At 39.4% G+C, this 18689-nt stretch overlaps 1 protein-coding gene across 17 annotated transcripts in view; it reads left to right on the forward strand.

Moving 5' to 3' along the window:
- The window catches only part of LIMCH1 (LIM and calponin homology domains 1), a 348524-nt gene that overhangs the window by 255651 nt on the left and 74184 nt on the right, over positions 1 to 18689 (forward strand). For 15 of the 17 annotated variants that reach the window (XM_074324616.1, XM_074324608.1, XM_074324613.1 and 12 more), the window contains one exon: positions 4753 to 5005. In XM_074324616.1, the coding sequence (XP_074180717.1) occupies positions 4753 to 5005 (253 nt within the window). Of the gene's footprint in view, positions 1 to 4752; positions 5006 to 6080; positions 6357 to 13792; positions 14096 to 16798; positions 17042 to 17575; positions 17903 to 18689 lie in introns of all 17 variants that reach the window. The other 2 variants (XM_074324606.1, XM_019751925.2) reach the window with 1 other exon arrangement.

Raw genomic sequence — 18689 nt, forward strand, 5'->3', positions numbered from 1 at the left:
GGGCTGCCTTGTCACCGGTGGAGGGATTGGCACTGAGAAGGCGGAACCTGATAACTCTAAACTGGCAGAAGAACAGTCTTTTAATGTTGTTTTCCGCGGTCCTTAGCATTTTGGTTGGCTTTGCCAGCAGTTTGAATATTGCCTCAGTGAGCATATCTTCTGTTGGAAAATGTGTGACATCATTCCTCCCTGGGTCTCAGTGAATCAAGACGCTGTGCAGACCATTAGCTCATAAAGTGTGCTGCAGGTTTATGTACTTCAGGTAGGAGGAAGGGAAATGTTGGAGTGAGTACCACACTGTGTAAGCGACAAGGGATCAACTTCCAGCAAACTGGAAACACACTACACACACTTAGCAAAGTTCTGAAGTCTGGGGTTGCTAAACTTTAATTGGCACGGTTTAGGCCATCTGTTTGATGCATATGATACCTCACCGTTGGCTAGAGCGATGCAGGTGGCCGTTAATGTATAGTACACACCCAGACGGGCTGTTCTGAGGCTGGGTTTGATTTAAATCCCGTGGATTTTATATCACCTGTAAGGAACGATCATTTCTCTTTACAAAAATGTATGATCATGCAAACTGATATAAATTTAATACATATTTTTCAGAAGCTGTTTACCTTAATATTTTACACTTTAGTACTTTCCAGAAAGGGAGATGGCTTGGTTCTGCATGTATAAATTTTCAGAAAGACATTAATGCTGGTGGGAAATTTTTGTTTGTATTTTTTTAAATGTGTCTCTTGATGCTAATACTTCTAGAGATTTAAGCCCACTTTCCAAGATGAAAATAATCTCTTATAGCTAAAAGATCCCTTTCAGCTATAAAATTCTGTTACTAAAATATGTGGATATTTAATGTGTCCAGGTCCTGAGTTAATTACTTGACTCCTAGTATCTCATTTAGTCCTCAGCAGAGATTATGAGATACTCACATAGTATCTCACTTAGTCCTCCCACAGGGCGGACTAAAGTGAGACACTCCTTATCTGGATTTTATAGATGAACCTTAGAGAGGTTAAGTTTTCCTCCTAACCTTGGTGAGGGACAAAAATCACTGTCTGTAAGTAGCATAACAATGTTAGCCTGAAGAATTGAGTCCAAAATGTATACTCTTAAGCTTAATTTACCCACACTTCTTTGTTTGCCTAATAGATTTTTTGAATTCTAAAATGTCTGAACTAATGCTTTTGTTTAGTACTTAAACTTTCCAACAAATAGATTAGCCTCGGGGCCACATAGTATGTGACTCCTAAAGAATTCCATGGTACATTGTGAGTGGCTTGAAAAACATTTCTAAAATTTTATATGACCTCTCAAGCACCACCCACAGGTTTGGAATTTAGAATACCTAGTGCATGATCTAACTGAAGCTTTCACATAACTCAAAGGTAGATTTACTTTTACAAAACCCATCTTAACCAAATGATTTATCCATATTATTTTCATTGTTTTTTAAAAAAAGTATTGTTTTCCTCATCTTGGTTTTTATAACTGGTAATGTAGATCCTTTATTTATTCTGTCACCAGCTTCCAGGGGTTCAGAGTTTATAACAAAACACATCTTGAAGGGATTTGAGGTGGTGGTTACTAATATTGTCGTTGGGCAGAGGCACAATTTAGTTTGCAGCAATTAAGATTGATAGCTACAGTCTTGTTATAAATGTTTTTCCCATCTAAAGAATAACATGAAATTGAGCTTCACAAAACACCATCCATGAAAGAGCATCTTACACACACATTTCACCAATCAGCTTGATACCTTCAGGCTTATGTTCTTGTAAACTAATCAAGACCTAATGAGGTTTTTAAAGAAAAGCAGCACATTTTTTATCTGCCTAAAAAAGTTTAGTATAATTGTATCCACATAGATGTTTGATTTCCTTAGAGTTTATGGTAGTTCTTTTTAAATGATGCTAATCAAGAAGGTTTCTAGTCCTAATAAACACTTTCAAATTTAGAAGAATTCTGGTTTTTTTTGTTTTTTGTTTTTTTTCAGTCTTGAAAATTTATTTCCTAGGACTCATAATCAATTAGGAAAAGTCTTGCCATCAAATTCTCCAACTCCTTATTAGGTCAATATGGAGAGGTTTTATTTTATCGTTATTAAAGCCCATTGACCCAATCAATAGGGACAATCAGCCACATTCATTAGAGGTGCCATGATTCTGGGGTTAGATGCAAGAGCTACCTGATAAGGATGCTATGGGTCCCCAGGCTCAATTCAGCCCATCTGTCTTGCTTAGAGAGGTGCCAGTTTCTCCCTTACCTTCACTGTCATTCCTTCTGAGGCCATTGAGTGAGCTTCATTGAAGAGGAAATGCAAAAACTTCTACTCAGGTACTTTTAAAATTAAGAACATATTTTATAAATTGGTTCATTTTGTTAAATGAATACTCTTATCTTTCATATAAAAGATGAGTTAAGGGAGAGAAATAAGGAATGAGAGAAATTAAAATGCTAGAGAAAGATTAAAAAGTCGAGTGTAGGGGTGTATATGGCAAAGATGTTAAAAAAAAAATCTTCTATTTGCTGTAAGGGAGAGAAATGTAGCCCCTTGGAAAGAAAGGCTCAGACTTTGATAAAAATTTTTAAATAAATAAAAAGGTGGTCTGTTTATGTGTTAAACAACCTATTTTGAGACTTTCGCTTAGTATTTTATAAATAATATATATTTTAGATATTGTACACAAATAAGGTTCATGGATTATAAGGTTTTAGAATTGAGACAATTCTAATCCATTACTAATCCTTTGTAGTTGATTGAAGAATCATTTTCTTTCATTCATTTATTCACCAAAGTGTAATGCTTCCCCTAGTCTGGATGCTTTAAGCAGAGGACATTTTCCCAAGAGAAGTCTGTTCCAGAGGAAGGAACTTTGGGCTGGGAGTCCAAAGAACAAAAATTGGAATCCCTAACTATTACTAACCAGCCATGGAGAAGGGGCTCTCTGAGCCCCTATCTCCACCTTTGTAAAATGGGGATAATATTAAATAGGGAAACAAATCTAAGAGCTTGGCAAGGAAAAGTAGTATTACTGTTCAATTCATACGGCTCCAAATATTTTATCATGACACTGAGACAGATACACGGTACTTGATAAAAGACTTGGGGTGGGAAGGAAGCTAAGTTACAAATTAAAAACTAACAAGCAATGAAATGGTCAAAGCTTCAGAAGGGAGACCGAAAGCAAGTGGCATGAATAATTCATAAACTGAATATTTTATCTGCAACAATGAACAAGTTGTTTATGGTCAATGCTTTTAACTTTTACAGTCTTTTAAAAGACATTAAATCATTTCATCTGCAGGGCAAATCATTTCATTCCTGGTTATAGAAGAGGACAGTCAAGTGTGTTAGCGACAAGCCTCAGAGCCCACAGCTCATGATTGACAGATCCAGAACTATGACATAAAGCATAGTCAGCAGTTATTAAGCAATTACTGTGGGCTAAGTACTGTACTAGTAGTTTTACATGTGTCGGATCCTCCCAACAGCCCCATGAAGTAGATGGTATTATTATTCTCACTTTACAGATTGGGAAACTGAGGCTTAAAGTGGTGAAGTAACGAATGCAGAGGCTCATAGCTACTGAGGGGCCGAGTTCAACATGAAGTCGATCTGACTTCATACCCTGGACATTACCCTCTCTGCTAAGCTGCCATATCTCTTGACTCTTAGTTTAGGCTCTTTTCACAAGTGTAAATAGGTAATTTTCTATTTGGAGTTGAATAGCCTCATAACGCTCTCATCGATTAAGGGTTTTCAACGAGCATTAAAATGATGGTTACCTATAAATAGCAGTGTTTGTTTTGATAACAGCTTCACTCTTTAGATCTTAGAAATCTAGTGCTATGAGTCTCAGGAGACAAGGATACAATATAGTTTATTATTGGTGCTATTGCCCACCCAATGAAAGACTGATGCTGGCAAACTGATGTTTTTGCATTGCCTGAAACACTCTTTAAGCCAAACCATTTATTCTTCAGACAGTTCGAGGATGCCACTGTGTGCAAAGACACTGTGATAAGTAGTGTGAATGGTATAAAGCCCTTGTTCTCAAAGTCCAAGATAGAAAGTAAAAAGTGCCAAAAGGAGAAAATAGATCATTGGGTCATAAGGTTCACAGGAAGAAAAGATTGCCTCCAGCAATGGGTACCAGGCAGGGCTCTGATGAAGAGGAATATACCTTTATTGTAGCTCAAATCATTTCCTGGAAGGCAAACCCTTGGTTATAATCCAAATTGGTCACTTTTCTGAATTCCTGTAGTTCCTACATGTCTGTGCTCCTTGAGTATAACTAATATACCCCAGGTATTTCATGCGTTGGTTAAAGGTAATTCAAAGATAAGATCTTTTATAATTTTTGTCAGACTGTCTAACACAGTATAAGACACAGAACAACAGATGCTCAGTAAAAACTCCAGTGGTTAATTTTTTTTTTTTTTAAGAGTTACAGAATCTGAGCAGGCATATATTGCTATTGCAAATGTATTGTTGATTGTAATTCTCTGATACAGTTAGGCTTACATGTTTTTTAAATTTGACTTTTTTTTTTCCTGATTAGAGCTGAGAGCTTTTCCCAGAGTAGACTAATTTAGAGTGCTACTTTAGATTTGTTAAGTGAATAATTGAAGGAAGGAATCGCCCGAACCCACAGATTTAACCACATCCCTAGTACTGCATGCATGCCATCAGGAGCTCTGCAAGCCCAGCACAATTCTCAGGACCCATCCTCTCTTCCTCAGGGAGAGGAAGTGACTCTGAATCTGACTTGCCACATCGGAAGCTGCCAGATGTGAAGAAGGATGACATGTCTGCCAGGCGGACTTCGCATGGTGAGCCCAAATCAGCAGTGCCTTTTAACCAGTACCTTCCGAACAAGAGCAATCAGACAGCCTATGTGCCCGCTCCTCTGAGGAAGAAGAAAGCCGAGCGAGAAGAATATCGGAAGAGCTGGAGCACCGCCACCTCCCCCCTGGGTGGGGAGAGACCCTTCAGGTAAGGCCTGAGCGCTGCTACTCCCGTCCTGGCTTGAACATGAGTGGTGTAGCACGTATAGCTCCTGGACACGAAGGAGCTCAAATAACCATTTCAGAGCTTGGATGCGAGATTACAAAGGGAGGTGGCACAACGGATCTTTGGACAGAGACTGTCATGATAGAACATAAGCTTCAGGAAGGCACCTAGAACAGTGCTTGGCACACAGTAGGTATTCAACAAATACTTGTCTAATGAGCAGATTTTGAAACCAGTACAATTGACAGAACGTTGAGAACAGATCTGTCATCCACATCCTTCGGTGGAGATTGCCTGACTCCCACTCCTGTTATATTAGGTGCAGAAAGACTTATCTTTAGGCAAAAAGACTTTTTTATTGAGATGCATGCTTATCTAGATACAAGCTTATCTAGATCAAGTATGTGAAGGATGCATGGAACATGCTTCAGAATCACATGTAGATATTCATAATAAATGCACAATACATTGGACTCCTCATCTCGTTAAAGAAACAAGCAATGTATTTCCTAATCCCTGATTATGTTTTTTTGTATTTATTCAGCAAGTATTTATTGAGCATCTACTACTAATACATGCTAGGTGCTGTCTTTTAGGCATTCGGAACTCAATGGTAGATAAGGTAAGAGTTCCTGCCTTCAAGTACCTTATAGTCCAATAAAAAAAGCTTACAGTCCACTCTAATATTTTCAGCAAAACCACCCTGATCATTGCACAGTTATTTCTAATAGTCTACCTTTATTATCTATGATTGAGCAAGCATTTTATGAAAAGTTTTAATTATTGAACAAAACATGAATTTTACCTTCCCAGCAGAAAAACATTTTTGCCTTTCAATATCAATTTTGAAATAGCTCTTAATCAATGTTGATATTATGATGCATTGTATTAATGAAACAATTGTTACATTTAATTTTCTTCACATTACCAGGATCATATTGCATGCTATGACCTTTTTTTAAGTGGAAAGTAGTATCAGAATGATCAGGAGATGCCATGTGGTCTGCTCCCCAGCGCAATCTGTTAGTTTGGTAAACCATATTGTTCAACTCACTAGCTATCCTGAAACAATAGAGGAAGAGGGAAGTGAAGTGGGGTTTCCTTGTGAAGAGGACCCAGCCGACCAAATGGATCCTTCTGATGATGGTGGGAAGCCTTCTGACGGTGGGTTAGAATTACCCACCTGCAGTGGTAAGGAGCATCCTCCTCCAGAGGGCGCTGCAGTGGCACCAGCGCCCAAGTCTGAAGTAAACGATGCTGCTGAAATCCAAAAGCGCAGAAGGCTAGAGCAAGCTGGAATCAAGGTCATGCCAGCAGCACAGCGCTTTGCCAGGTTAGCTCAGCAGGCCAAAGGCTGGCCTGGCTGGCTTTGTGCATGCCTGAGGGTTTGGAATTTGTCTGGCTTATTGAAGTTTCCATTTTGTTTTCCCATTTCCTGCTTTTCCCGTTGCATCACTATTCCTACTTGGAGCAAATAGAAATAGCTAATAGTCTCTGCCCTCAGGCATGTCTCTGCTTAAGTAGTTGGTTATTTTTTAATGGAGGTGAATGAAGAGTGAGCTTCTTGCTGCTTGATTAGACCTTGTCCTAGTCCAGTATTGTGGTCAGTCATTTGTGGGCTGCAGGATTTACCTAGCAATAACATTTTAGTTTTCAAAGGTTTGTGGCCTGTTAATTTTCACACTCCTCCTAAATGGCTCTTATCTTCCTTTACACATCACTAGAAAATAGTTACTTTGAAATGGGGAGCACTCTCTTTAGAAAGAGTGGCTGGCTTACAAAAATCCACTTACTTCCTCTGTCCCAAGGGAGTAGTAAGAAAGACTGGGTTTATTTGATTCCTTTTCTAAAGCATGTTCATTCAAAAACAAAGAATGGAGTAATTACTTCTCTTAATTGTAACAAAGGCGCTAGTATACAGTCCTGATGGCTTCATATTACATGTGATATGGAGACCTTCAGCAGTCAGTCACAGAAAACTATAGATCTACAGTTTTATTTAGTGTTTTGAGAAGCTGGTTAATTTTTCTCACCTAATAACCCCAAAGATTCTCACAAATAATAGTGAGACCAAAATTTATTTGACAAATCGAGATTCATAACACTTTGACAATTAAAATTCCTTTGCCATTTGCTGTGCCATTTAATCCTAAGAAATAGGTGACATACCCATTTTTAAGAAGAGTAAACTGAGGATCAGTGATAGTAAATGACTCTCCAGGCTCAGAGCTGGTTACTGCTGACCTGGTGGCCAGTTCAGATGTTCTGACCACAGTAACACGTCTGCCTCCCACACCCTTGGTCTCAACTGAATATTCCAGCATTAACTTCTATGGACTGAATTCCTAGAGTCGCTTTATATTAATGGAAAACCAAGGATGTCCTTCTTTCCTGTCTGTGGTATCCCACAGATAAGTGTGTCTATCTTAAACATGTATGTGCTTCTAGAAAACTCTTAACAGAAAGTCATGCTTGTGTTAAAAGCAGCTCTCTGGGTTTCTGAAATAATGACGAGTAATGTTGTAGAATCTTAAAAACAAAAACAAATCCAGATATTCTTTAAATTTGTGCTCAGTGACCTTGTCAGACACATATTTTTTTAAACATAACCTACTTGTATCAGAGAGCAGGCTAGATGCTGAGAACACAAAAATGAATAATATCGCCTTTCCATGTACCATTTTTCGGCTTTTCCTGTTTCTGTTTTTAAATTTAGCGACCAGTGACAATAGGTAATAAGTGATACAGGTAATCGTATGAATTTACAAAAAAATTTCACTTTAATATCCTTGACACATACCTTCAGTTTTATTACATCTGTGAATTCTTTAAGCTAAAATTTACCAAGCACTATCATCTTTTTTCCCATTTTATCATTTTCAAAAATTACCACTCTATTTGGTTACAAAACAGTCTCATTTTTAAAATTAATTTTTTTCGTGATTACTAATATGGTTGACTGTCTTCCATAAATTATCTCAAATTATCTTTTGCCATTTATTTTTATTTTTAAAAATATTTTATTTTATTGTGGTAAGAACACATAACGTGAGATCTTCCCTCCGAACAAATTTTTAACTACAATACAGTAGTGTTAACTATAGATATAATGTTCTATAGCAGATCTCTAGAATTTATTCGACCTGCTTAAATGGAACGAACGTTATGCCCGTTGATTAGCAACTCCCCATTTCCCTCTCGCCCAGCCCCTGGTGACCATCTTTCTACTCTTTGATTCTACCTATTTGACTCTTACATACTTCATATAAGTGGACTCATGCAATATTTTTTCTTCTAGGACTGGCTTATTTCACTTAGTATAATGCCCTCAAGTTTCATCCATTTTGTCACGTATTGCAGAATTTCCTTCCTTTTTAAAGGCTGAATAATATTCCATTGTATGTATATGCCACATTTTCTTTATTCATTCATCCGTCAATGGACCTTTCGGTTGTTTCCACATCTTGGCTAGTGTGAATAGTGTTGCAGTGAACAGGGGAGTGCTAATATCTCTTCAGGAGCCTGATTGTGGTTCTGTTTGATAAATACTCAGAAGGGGGATTATGGGATCATATGGTAGTTCTATTTTTAATTTTTTGAGGCACCTCTATGTCATCTTTAGAGTGTACAAAACAGCAAGGGGAGATGAGTGGAGAGCTTCATTAAGCTAACTCAGCACACTCAGGAATCATGGTGATGTAGGAAAAAGAAGAATTTGGGCAAAGGCTGGAAATTCCATGAGTGCACTCTACCACTTCAGTAACTGGGAGATTTCTTTTCTGATAAAACATTGAAATTTTTTATGATTACTCTCATTCTGTGTGCAAACCTAAAGTCATGGTTAGTTTATAAATATAATTCTGATGATGAATATTATATTTATGTAGTAATCTTTTGCTCCTGTCCACATTTCCTGTTACCTGGCTTTATTTTTACATATTTTGTCCCACTTAGCTCTATTAAGTGAAAATTTGCAGGTCAGTGAATATCATCACACCCTAGATCTTCTGACTTACCGTTTAAAATTGGGTTTGTGAAAATTATGCGTATTCCCAGAGAATATCCCCAATAGTAGTATGACACAGCTGCTCCAAACACCCAGAATTCATTTGTTAGACCGGTTTTTCAGCTGCTAGCTCTCTCATAAAGGTTTTATACATACCATGCCACTATTCGTGCATATCTGTGACTTTGTCACTTACTTTTTGCAGCCCACAAGAGAGTTGAGAGTCATGCTAAGTGTATCCACATGTGAGATCCTGCTTTTAATGTGGCAGAAAGTAGCTTGACTGGGATGAAATGCATATCATGAAGCAGAAAAGGATTCTTGGTATCCAGAAAATAAGACTACAAATATTGAAATAGGCTGATCTCTCTTAAAACATCTTAACCTCATTCACCTGTCGTTGTCATCCAGCTGAATCCTGACCACCACATCTTTGAACCCAATAAGAGGCCCAAGATATTTCCCTCTCCCATTTCTTAGCTGGGAAAGTGTGTGACTGTAAAGACAGGTGAGAGTGTAGAGGCATGGCCAAGGACCGGAGGCAAGCTGGCGAGAACACGGCTTTCTAGACTGTTTCTGTTGTTCTTTCCCAAGTATTCTCAAACACCTCCTTGTATTCTTTTTAATGCAATATATAAAAAGGAGCAAAGGTGCATGTTACTCCATTTTCACATGAGTTTAGAAGCCTAGAAGTCCCAGGCTTCCTGTCAAACAATATATTAGGAGGTATCTTAGCATCCAGGGACAAAAGGGAGGACTTCTTAATAAATGCGTAGAGTTTAATATTTATTAGACCTGCCACTGAAGTAAAAAGTATAGAACCTACTTTTACTTCCATTTTGGTTTATGATTAAGTTAGTGTAATTACCCCCGAATATAAGACTCTGTCAAAGAAGCCAAGATTTCTGTTTTTAAGAGGATAAAATAAGAACCAAGATTCACGTCCCCTGAATTAAAATGCTATGGAGATTTGAGTTCTGACTTGGTGTTTCCCATTGGAATAGTAAACTCTTTTTTGAACTGAATTATAGGTTTCACATGATTATACTTCTTTTCTAATTGTTTTCATATGTTTCAGCACTCAGTATTTTCTGCTAGTCTGTGGATCTTCTTAACCACATAGTAATTAATTACAGAGGGGGAAAAAAAATACCTCTGAGGAACAATAGACATTTTAGAAATTTTTAGAGGAAGAGCAGATGCAGCTAAGTGCCAGACACGTATTCCTCTATAGCCCTCGTTTCCAGATGCCTGTGTCACTGGCTGTTGCGAACCCATCCTTGGGGACCAGGGACCGGGCAGACACATAACTTGCATGAACTTTTGTGACTCTGGATGTAGCTGCCCTGTTTGGACACTGAATTAAATAGGCATGTTTCTGGTGTTGCCCATAACATTCCCAGGAGGCCTAACAGGCTTTTCTGGAGAGCCCAGTTTCTTTCAATAGAACACACTGACTGCCAATGGAGCTGGTTGATTGTGTGTTGCAAAGTAAAAGAGGGTGAAAGAAAATGCCAACTCTTCCTTAGTCTAAATGATTATCTCATTCACTTTGAAATGTAGAAGCCTTAGAGACACCGAGAAGAGAGTTTTTTTGTCCCCCTCCCCTGCTTTTCAAGCCCGTAACCTCTGCCACAAAGCTAGCCTCCCTTGTGTCAGATGAGGCTGCACAGGGTTGCCAGGTTGGAGGCAGGGCTTGGCATTTCTCCTTTCACATTGGACTCAGTTCCCTCTAAGTGAAGCATTGAGCTGTGCCCACAGAGCCACCCCTTCTTCCCAAAGCAGCTCATCTATGAATGACTTGGGAAAAATAAAAGTGCCAAAGCCCCACATGAAGATCAAGCCAGACAGCGTAGGTCTGCCCCTTAAACATACTTAATTTTCCTAAGTTCAGGTGACTAGAACCAGAAACCTCGACGTTCTCCTCTGTAAAGTGGGCATCAAAATTCCTATCTTGCAGGGTTGTCGTGAAAGTTAATATATCTGGAAGGTACTAGCTGCTCAGAGAGTTGTGATTATGGAAAAATAAAGTAGATTGTATTGAAGCTTCGCAATAGACTGCTCTTAAGGTCCTTCAAGGGAAAATAAAACACACCTTATTTAAAAATGCATTTAACTATTTTGGTAACTAGACACTTGTGAACACAGTCCTACGTATCTGCCTTATACATGTGATTTGTTACTTCATGGTCAACAGTGCTGGCCCAGAATTTGTTTGTTTGTTTGTTTGTTTTTCTTTCTCTGAAGCTCTGAACATACAGGTTTCAAGCAATTAGCAGAAAATCAGTCATTGTGACCAGTTTTTCGAGTGAGCAGAGAGTGGCTTAAGTGGCCAATGATATGGAAAGTTTTCTTCACCCGCAATTTTTTTTTTTTAAGTCCACATATCTGAACTGAGATCACTTGATGCATAAGGCACCAGATTCTCTCTGCTCAAACTGGCATCACAAATTGGCAGGGCCATTTGCATAAATGCACATGTTTATTCCAAAGAATTCTGCCTGAGTTGGGGGAGATTGAAACCTAGGACCCCTGGTCATAAAATAGAAAAAATGCTACTCTTGGAATTAAGAGGTTCAAATTAGCGGTCTGCTCCCATACTGGAATTAGAGTTGGATCCGCTGAGATGAGATAATGAGTGTGAAAGGGCTTTGTACCCTGTGACGTGCTGTGCAAGCACTGTCAGGTATGGTTAGTTAGCATTCTCCTGTCATTGTCCTGATGGAACATTGCTCTCTGTAACCCACAGTACAAGTCTCAGCTCCATTCTAAGCACCACACACAGGATCCTTCTATTTAATAACCAAAACACTTCTCTTTCTTCTTCTTCCCTAGTAATGATAATGCCTTATTTTTTGTATGCTTCTCTTCTTTCAAAACTGTTCCTGCCCAGGTCCTTTGTTTAATGAATAGCATATTGGTTAAGAGCAGGACCTCTGGAGCCAGACTGCCTGGGTTTGAATTTGAACTTAAGCACTGGCGCTTTGACCTTGGGCAAATTTGTTAACCTAATTTGTGTTTCCACTGTATAGAATGGGGATGCTACAAACAGTAACATTGCAGGGCTAGTATTAGAGTTTAATGAGTGAACACATAGCAAAGATTCTAGTACATAGTATGCCTCAGTAACCATTAGCCACCTTCTTTGTCTGCATCAGTGTGCTTTTAACATAAAGCCTTTTTGAAGAGATTAATTCAATGGCCTATCATTTCCTGTTGACCATTCTTAATGGCCACAGCCAAGCAGCACCAGTGGGTACTTGCCAGACACGTTGGCTGAAGATGCAGGAAGGAGCATGAGCACGGTCCAGGAGTGGCCAGGCAGGACCCTGCGTGTCGGGCGTCCAACACAAAAGGCAGGGCTTCATATTTTAAGCAATAAACGTATGCAGGGAGCAAAGCTCCACCAACCACCTCCAAATAATGTGTTTTTAAATTGTATTGAGAACAGTGGTCAGCAGTGAGAAGGAGCTTTCTGGGCATGACTGATGATGATTTGATTTTCCGAACGTCAGATGGAGTGAGCGCCTGCTGTGCTCTTAAGACGATGGCCTCCTCTGCAGCAGTGTGGGCAGAGCGGCAGATAGTGGGCCACCTGGTTGACCAGACAACACCGAGTTTCATTCCTCATTTACCCTTAGCCAGGCTAATTCCTCCTGTCTTCGTTTCTGAGATGAGTTGTCCTTTGAGACTAAAGAATTTACTCTTAATCCTCTCTCAGAAATTGGATACCCAGTAGGGGAACTTTCTTTAGAAGTCAAGGTATTTTTTTTTTTCCTGCTTAACAGCTTTATGAACTGAGAAGATAAATGATTTTTGAAAGTTGTAACATTTTATTATTACTTAGGAGCAAGGCTGATCTTATGAGTGGGGAGAGAGGGGTTTAGATGAATACCAGATAGGCACAATCAACTGTATTCCCACCCAACCCACTGCCAACAAAAACAAAAACCAAAAGAAAGTGAAAAAGTTCTGTCTACCATTAAACGGCATTCCTCTAGGAATTTAAAGTTGGGGGCCTTCAAGATTTCTTTAAAAATGGAAATAGCCCAAAGTAATGATTTTTTAAGCCATTGTGGCAAAATGTCTTACCACAATTTGCTTGACATCTAGCATATGACAAGGAAGAAGAGCTAGAAGGTAGAGAGACATGGGAGTATAAGACGAAAAAAAGGGTTGCTGATGGGAGGATAACCTTTTATGTTTGGGTCCATCCTGTGAATGGTCACAGACACTTCCAGATGTTTCAGGTTAGTTCAGCTCTGCAGAAAGACCTTCCTTACACTTTGCAATCCGGTACACATTCTAGGTGTGCTATCACATAGCTGCTTTCATTAGCTTTCCCCCAGATCAGTGTCTTGGCTCAAACTTTTGCCCTGTCAGTCGAAAACAAATTGAGTACCTATTGGGTATGTTACTATGTGCTAAAGAACAACAAAAAGCTTCCTACTCTTCCAAATTTAATGAAAAGAATTTGGATTGTCACTTTCAGAGCCATTTAGGATCCTGCCTTTCTCGTGCTGATGGGGCCCTGTACAAAAGAAATGAATTTTCAGTATTGCTAATAGCTGGCTAAAGTCAAGGTTTTAAAACCCACCCTAACTATGCTGCAACTCTGGACTAAAATAGTAAACCAATGTCATCTGAACTAATGATACTGAGAAGACCCTTTCACTAACAACACAGTTGCTGTCTGGAGATGGGGATTTAACATTGTTTTGGTCTGATCACATGTGGGGTTCCATTTAATTTTGCTCTATCAGTCAAAAGCAATTAAGCGATGAGAAAGAAGCTGTGCGCGATATTGTTCTTCGCCAAGAAAACCCTTTCCTAACCCACCAACATGGCAAAGATTCGGAGTCAGAAGATGAAGTTGCCCATCGACTGCCTGATCTTGAGAAGGATGACTTTGCTGCCAGGAGAGCAAGGATGAACCAGACCAAGCCACTGGTGCCCCTGAACCAACTCCTGTATGGGCCTTACCGGAAAAAAGAGGCAGGGAAATCAGACAACAGCAAACAACTCTCGAAGGGAATCTCAGAAAAGAAAAGTCTAGAATATAAAAGGTGTGCACTGTGTGTGTGTGTGAGAGAGAGAGAGAGAGAGAACCTAACTAAGCGAAAGTGATTTGTATCATAGTCCCCCTTATTCCTCTCTTTCCTGCCCCAATTATGTATAATTAGTAACGGTGATTTATTCTGAAGTGGAACTCCAGATAGTCAGTCTCCCTAAATGCAATGGCAGAGAGTGGAAAGGCCATGTCAAAAATAGGGCTGAATTCACCAAATAAATTTTGATGTGCTGCATCTGGGCACATCACCACAGAAGGGTGCTGGTGGCATAGGTTGGCATTAATGGCACAAATAGACATGTGCCATTGCCTATGAGGGAACAGCCACCTCTCAAGGCTGCTGCAGTCCATTCAGAGGAGGCAGAAAACATAGATACTCCTTAGCTAAAGCTCTTCTCTCATACCCTGTCTCCCCAAAAATAAGACCTAGCTGGACAATCAGCCCTAATGCGTCTTTTGGAGCAAAAATTAATATAAGACCGGGTCTTATTTAACTATAATACAAGACCGGGTCTATAATATAATATAATATAATATAATATAATATAATATAATATAATACCGGGTCTTATATTAATTTTTGCTGCAAAAGACACATTAGAGCTGATTGTCTGGCTAGGTCTTATTATCAGGGAAACACGGTATTAGCTTCTTGTAAATATTGGAAGGGGGAAAAATGAGGCTTGCTGTTTCTTCCCTCACACCATTAACATCACCTTGACATTTGATGATGGATATTTCTCATTAAAAAAAACCTTCTAAACGTATACTATACTACACTTGTATTTGTTCTATCATGGAAATTGTTTTTAGATGAATTTCCTGCTCTCCACTTTTGTCCCATCCTCTTAATTTGGGAAAGAAAAATTGTAGTGAAATGTGATTTGGCCAGTGACTTTTATCCTGAGAGGGATGTGATTTCATTTAAGGTATCAGCTCGCTAAATTTCATCGTGCAGAGCTGATCATTCTTGTATTTTTTCCCTTGTATAAAAACCAGACTTTGCCTCCTCATGATTCAATTGCCATGTTTTGCCTATCACTTAAGAGGTGTATAAGTCTATTGAACTAAGAATATAAATATCTCAACCGTGTTTTACGCAGTGAAAATGGTTCTTTGGGCAGAGTTGTTGAGCTCAGTGGAGTAGTTAGTGTTTCGTTTTTGTCATTTTGTTTCAGGAAGTACCAGACATAAAACACACAAAAGATTCCTGGATGTAGGACAGGGAGTAGAGCACAGAAGAACTGGTACCATTTTTTAACAGGACACCTTATAGCTGTAAGAGGCTCTTGGTCCCTGCACTGCTTGTTGGCATACCTTGTACAAACCATTCTAGGAGGGTCTTGTGGGAGGCATCAGGTGTTACAGGTGAAACAAAGACTTCTGGGTAACTGACTAGCCTCAAGGCGTAGCGATGGGGACCAGCCACTTGAGTTAGGGAAAGGAATAGCTTTTGTATCTCCCTTTTTTCCTTTCTCCCGTAGGCAATTTTAATTCCTGATATTTTCAGCTGCATTTGTCTGTTGTCACCTCACTCTGTTTAGGGACACAGTTCTGGGTCTGGGACAGCCCTTGACCTCTCTAGAGAACATCAAAGAACGGATGGGAAAAAAAAGAAGCCTCCCGGGTGACTCTCTGCTATTCCCTTCCTTATTCCCTTCCCCAAACTAAAAGTAAATAGAAACTTCTGTAGCCTTCCTATTTGCACACAGGCCCTGCAATTACACAAAATCTTCCAGGTAACAAAAGAATGCCTCTTGGTTTTCTGGCTTGGACGATATATTTTGAGAAAACAAATAGCCCTAAATATATGTATAATTTTTTCACATTTTTGTATCTCAAGCCTATTTCGTTGGAAATTGATGGTTAATGTGATAGAATGTTTATGCATACAGATGCCACAGCTTTGGTTTAAATTACAGCATTGTCAACATTAGCTGCCTAACATTCACTTCTTAGGAGAACAGTTGAAAATATCAGTTTTAGCATCAATAAAGGTAAACCGTTATTAACACAAGAAACAAATGGCATTGACTCCGCAGATCCAGGAAAAGGGGATACACTCTGTTCTTGAAGTTTACATTAGCTAAATCTAACTAATGCTATCAGGAAGCAGAGACTGAGTTTGAACATCAGAACTTTCTGTTCAGAATTGACTTAAATGTACTTTCTGGCAGTTGTGGGTTTATGGTTGAGACGTTTTACTATGTGAACAACATTCCAGCTATTTTCAAACTAATCCTAGAATTTGGATCATGCAGAGCTCGTTACTAACATTTTACTGGTGCAGTAAAACACATTCCAATAGGGCTCAGGGATTCAATCAGAAAACTTGAATTCATTATAGCAACTTGAATAGTGTGGGAACTGGGCATCATTACTGTCCAACCAAAATCTTATTACCATTCTTGATAGTCTTTCAGCGAGCCCTGGCTTCTCTTCCTAAGGTAACCTAGAGTCTGTCATCTGGTGGAAAAAAACAAAAAAAAAACTCCTTTTCATTACACTGTCACAAAGTGACAAAGACAAAATTAATCAAGGCTCCAATTTAGTCCGTGTTTTTTGAGAAAGGGAGAGGTGCTTCCATCATTTCGTTGTCCTCAACCTCTGCATTTCCATGCTTGACATTCTGTTTGTCTGCTCCCCTTCCTTGAACCTGATTTTTCCAATGATGTGGGGGCCTGAATCAAACTGACAGGAACCAGGGCCCAACAGAAGAGGTGAAGTCAATGGTGACCTGTATTATGCGGGCTCAGGAGAGTGAACCTGAGGAAAAGGGACTCAGGAAGGTGCCGGATATTTACAAGGATGACCTGGCACAGCGGAGAATACAGGGCAGCCTGGCCCCTCACCGGGAGGCCCCCAGCTTTGTCAAGGTCTGCAATATAACAGCAGCTGACTTGGAGACGTGGGAGAGACTGAAGGTGTCAGGAAAGACAAGGTGTGTCATGTTTTCCATTGGTTTTTCCTCTGCCGATGGTGTTATTTAACTTTGAAAGAATCAAGTGTTTATCCTTCTAGCATCCTTTAGTTTCATGGCTAGAAAAAAAAAAGCCTCTCAAAACACAGAGTATATCCTGCATGAGTTGAAACTTATTAATACTAAAAGTTACAAGCCACATATGAATGGAAAACCTCCTCTTTAATTCAACCTCCTTACTGTGTATGGTTATTTTGACAGGCTTGTTCACTGCAAGGAATTTAAACTGGGTTTTAAAGAATTTTAATAATTTTATTATACCTAAGTATTTCTCATGCCATCATTTCTGATGTTGGAAGTGATATTTTGAAAGCTATTGAAGTTTAAGGCACTATTTACCAAGGCAAAACAGCGATTATTTCATTTGATTGATTAATGGAAAAGCAACTCTGCTCTAGCCATAGATGTATTTTTCATGTATCTAGTATTTAAAAAAAAAAAAGTCTTATTGAAAAGCCTTAGAAACCTTTGGAACTTATTTCTGGTTCTGACTAGGGATGGAGATGTTGAGCACATCTGTGCCCCTGAGCCTTCACCAGAAATTAAAGCAGAAACTGCCATCCGTGATGACCTTGCCAGCCGCAAAGCGAGGGCCTATAAGAAAGCTCCTGGCCCCAGGCAAAAGTTTGTGCACTTTGGACCAGTGACAGAGATAGATCAGCAGAAATGGAAGCGACTCAGCATTGGCAAGGCTGGGCCTAGGAAGGATGTGGAAGTCACCAGTCCTAGCAGCAAGGTTCAAACCTACCCTGTGTCCTCTGCCTCCTCAGCCACATCCAGCTCAGAGGAAGACCGAATGCTTAATCCACAAAATGACTGCAGGTATTTTTCGCCAAACACGGGCCAGGACATCTGCATGGGAGTCACCGCTGCTTTTAAAGAGTTTGCTGGAGCACATTAAAGAAACCTCCAAAGATGACATAGTTTCTCTTTTGCTGGTTAGCAGAAGAGTAATGTTAGCGTGTCACCCTGGGGAAAGCACGTGTGTGAAGTTAAGTGGCAGGCGTCCATTTTGATTCTGTTGTCACTGGAATGACTGCCTGGGAATGCCAATAATCTTGGCAAGTGACCCTTTTCCTTCAGCTGCATTAAGTACTATTTTATTAGTTGGAAATACTGAATGCACTAAGTGGAATGTTTTAGTGATGTCCCTAGTGTTTCTTCTAAAGATGTATTTATAAAAATAAGATTTACCTATAACTTCCCTCTTTCCTATCCCACAGAGGGAGGAACAAATGGTTATTAATATTATAAGTTCAAAATTTGAACATCTAAGTAGACACACAAAAAGTAAAGGTCTCCTCCCTCCCCTACTTTAAAAAATTATGTAATAAATCTTGAGTGAATAAAAGGAACCCTCTTGTGGGTTCCTATGAGTCAAGACTTTCCTTGGATGAATCACCAAAGAATCATCTTTGGATGAATCATCCAAATTCGTGAGAGATCACCTGGGAAAAGTCTTTATGAGCCTCTCACCAGTTCTCCTCTTCACTGGAGGCTTTCTAGCTTTACATTCCCAAGCCCTCTTTTGGGGGTTCGGTTCTGTGGGCTGGTCTCTCTTCCATTAAGCAGGTGGAAGGCATTTATAAGACTGGACTCTCCTGGGAAC

This window comes from Rhinolophus sinicus, linkage group LG02 (assembly GCF_036562045.2).
Source record: "Rhinolophus sinicus isolate RSC01 linkage group LG02, ASM3656204v1, whole genome shotgun sequence".
NCBI classification, from domain to species: domain Eukaryota; kingdom Metazoa; phylum Chordata; class Mammalia; order Chiroptera; family Rhinolophidae; genus Rhinolophus; species Rhinolophus sinicus.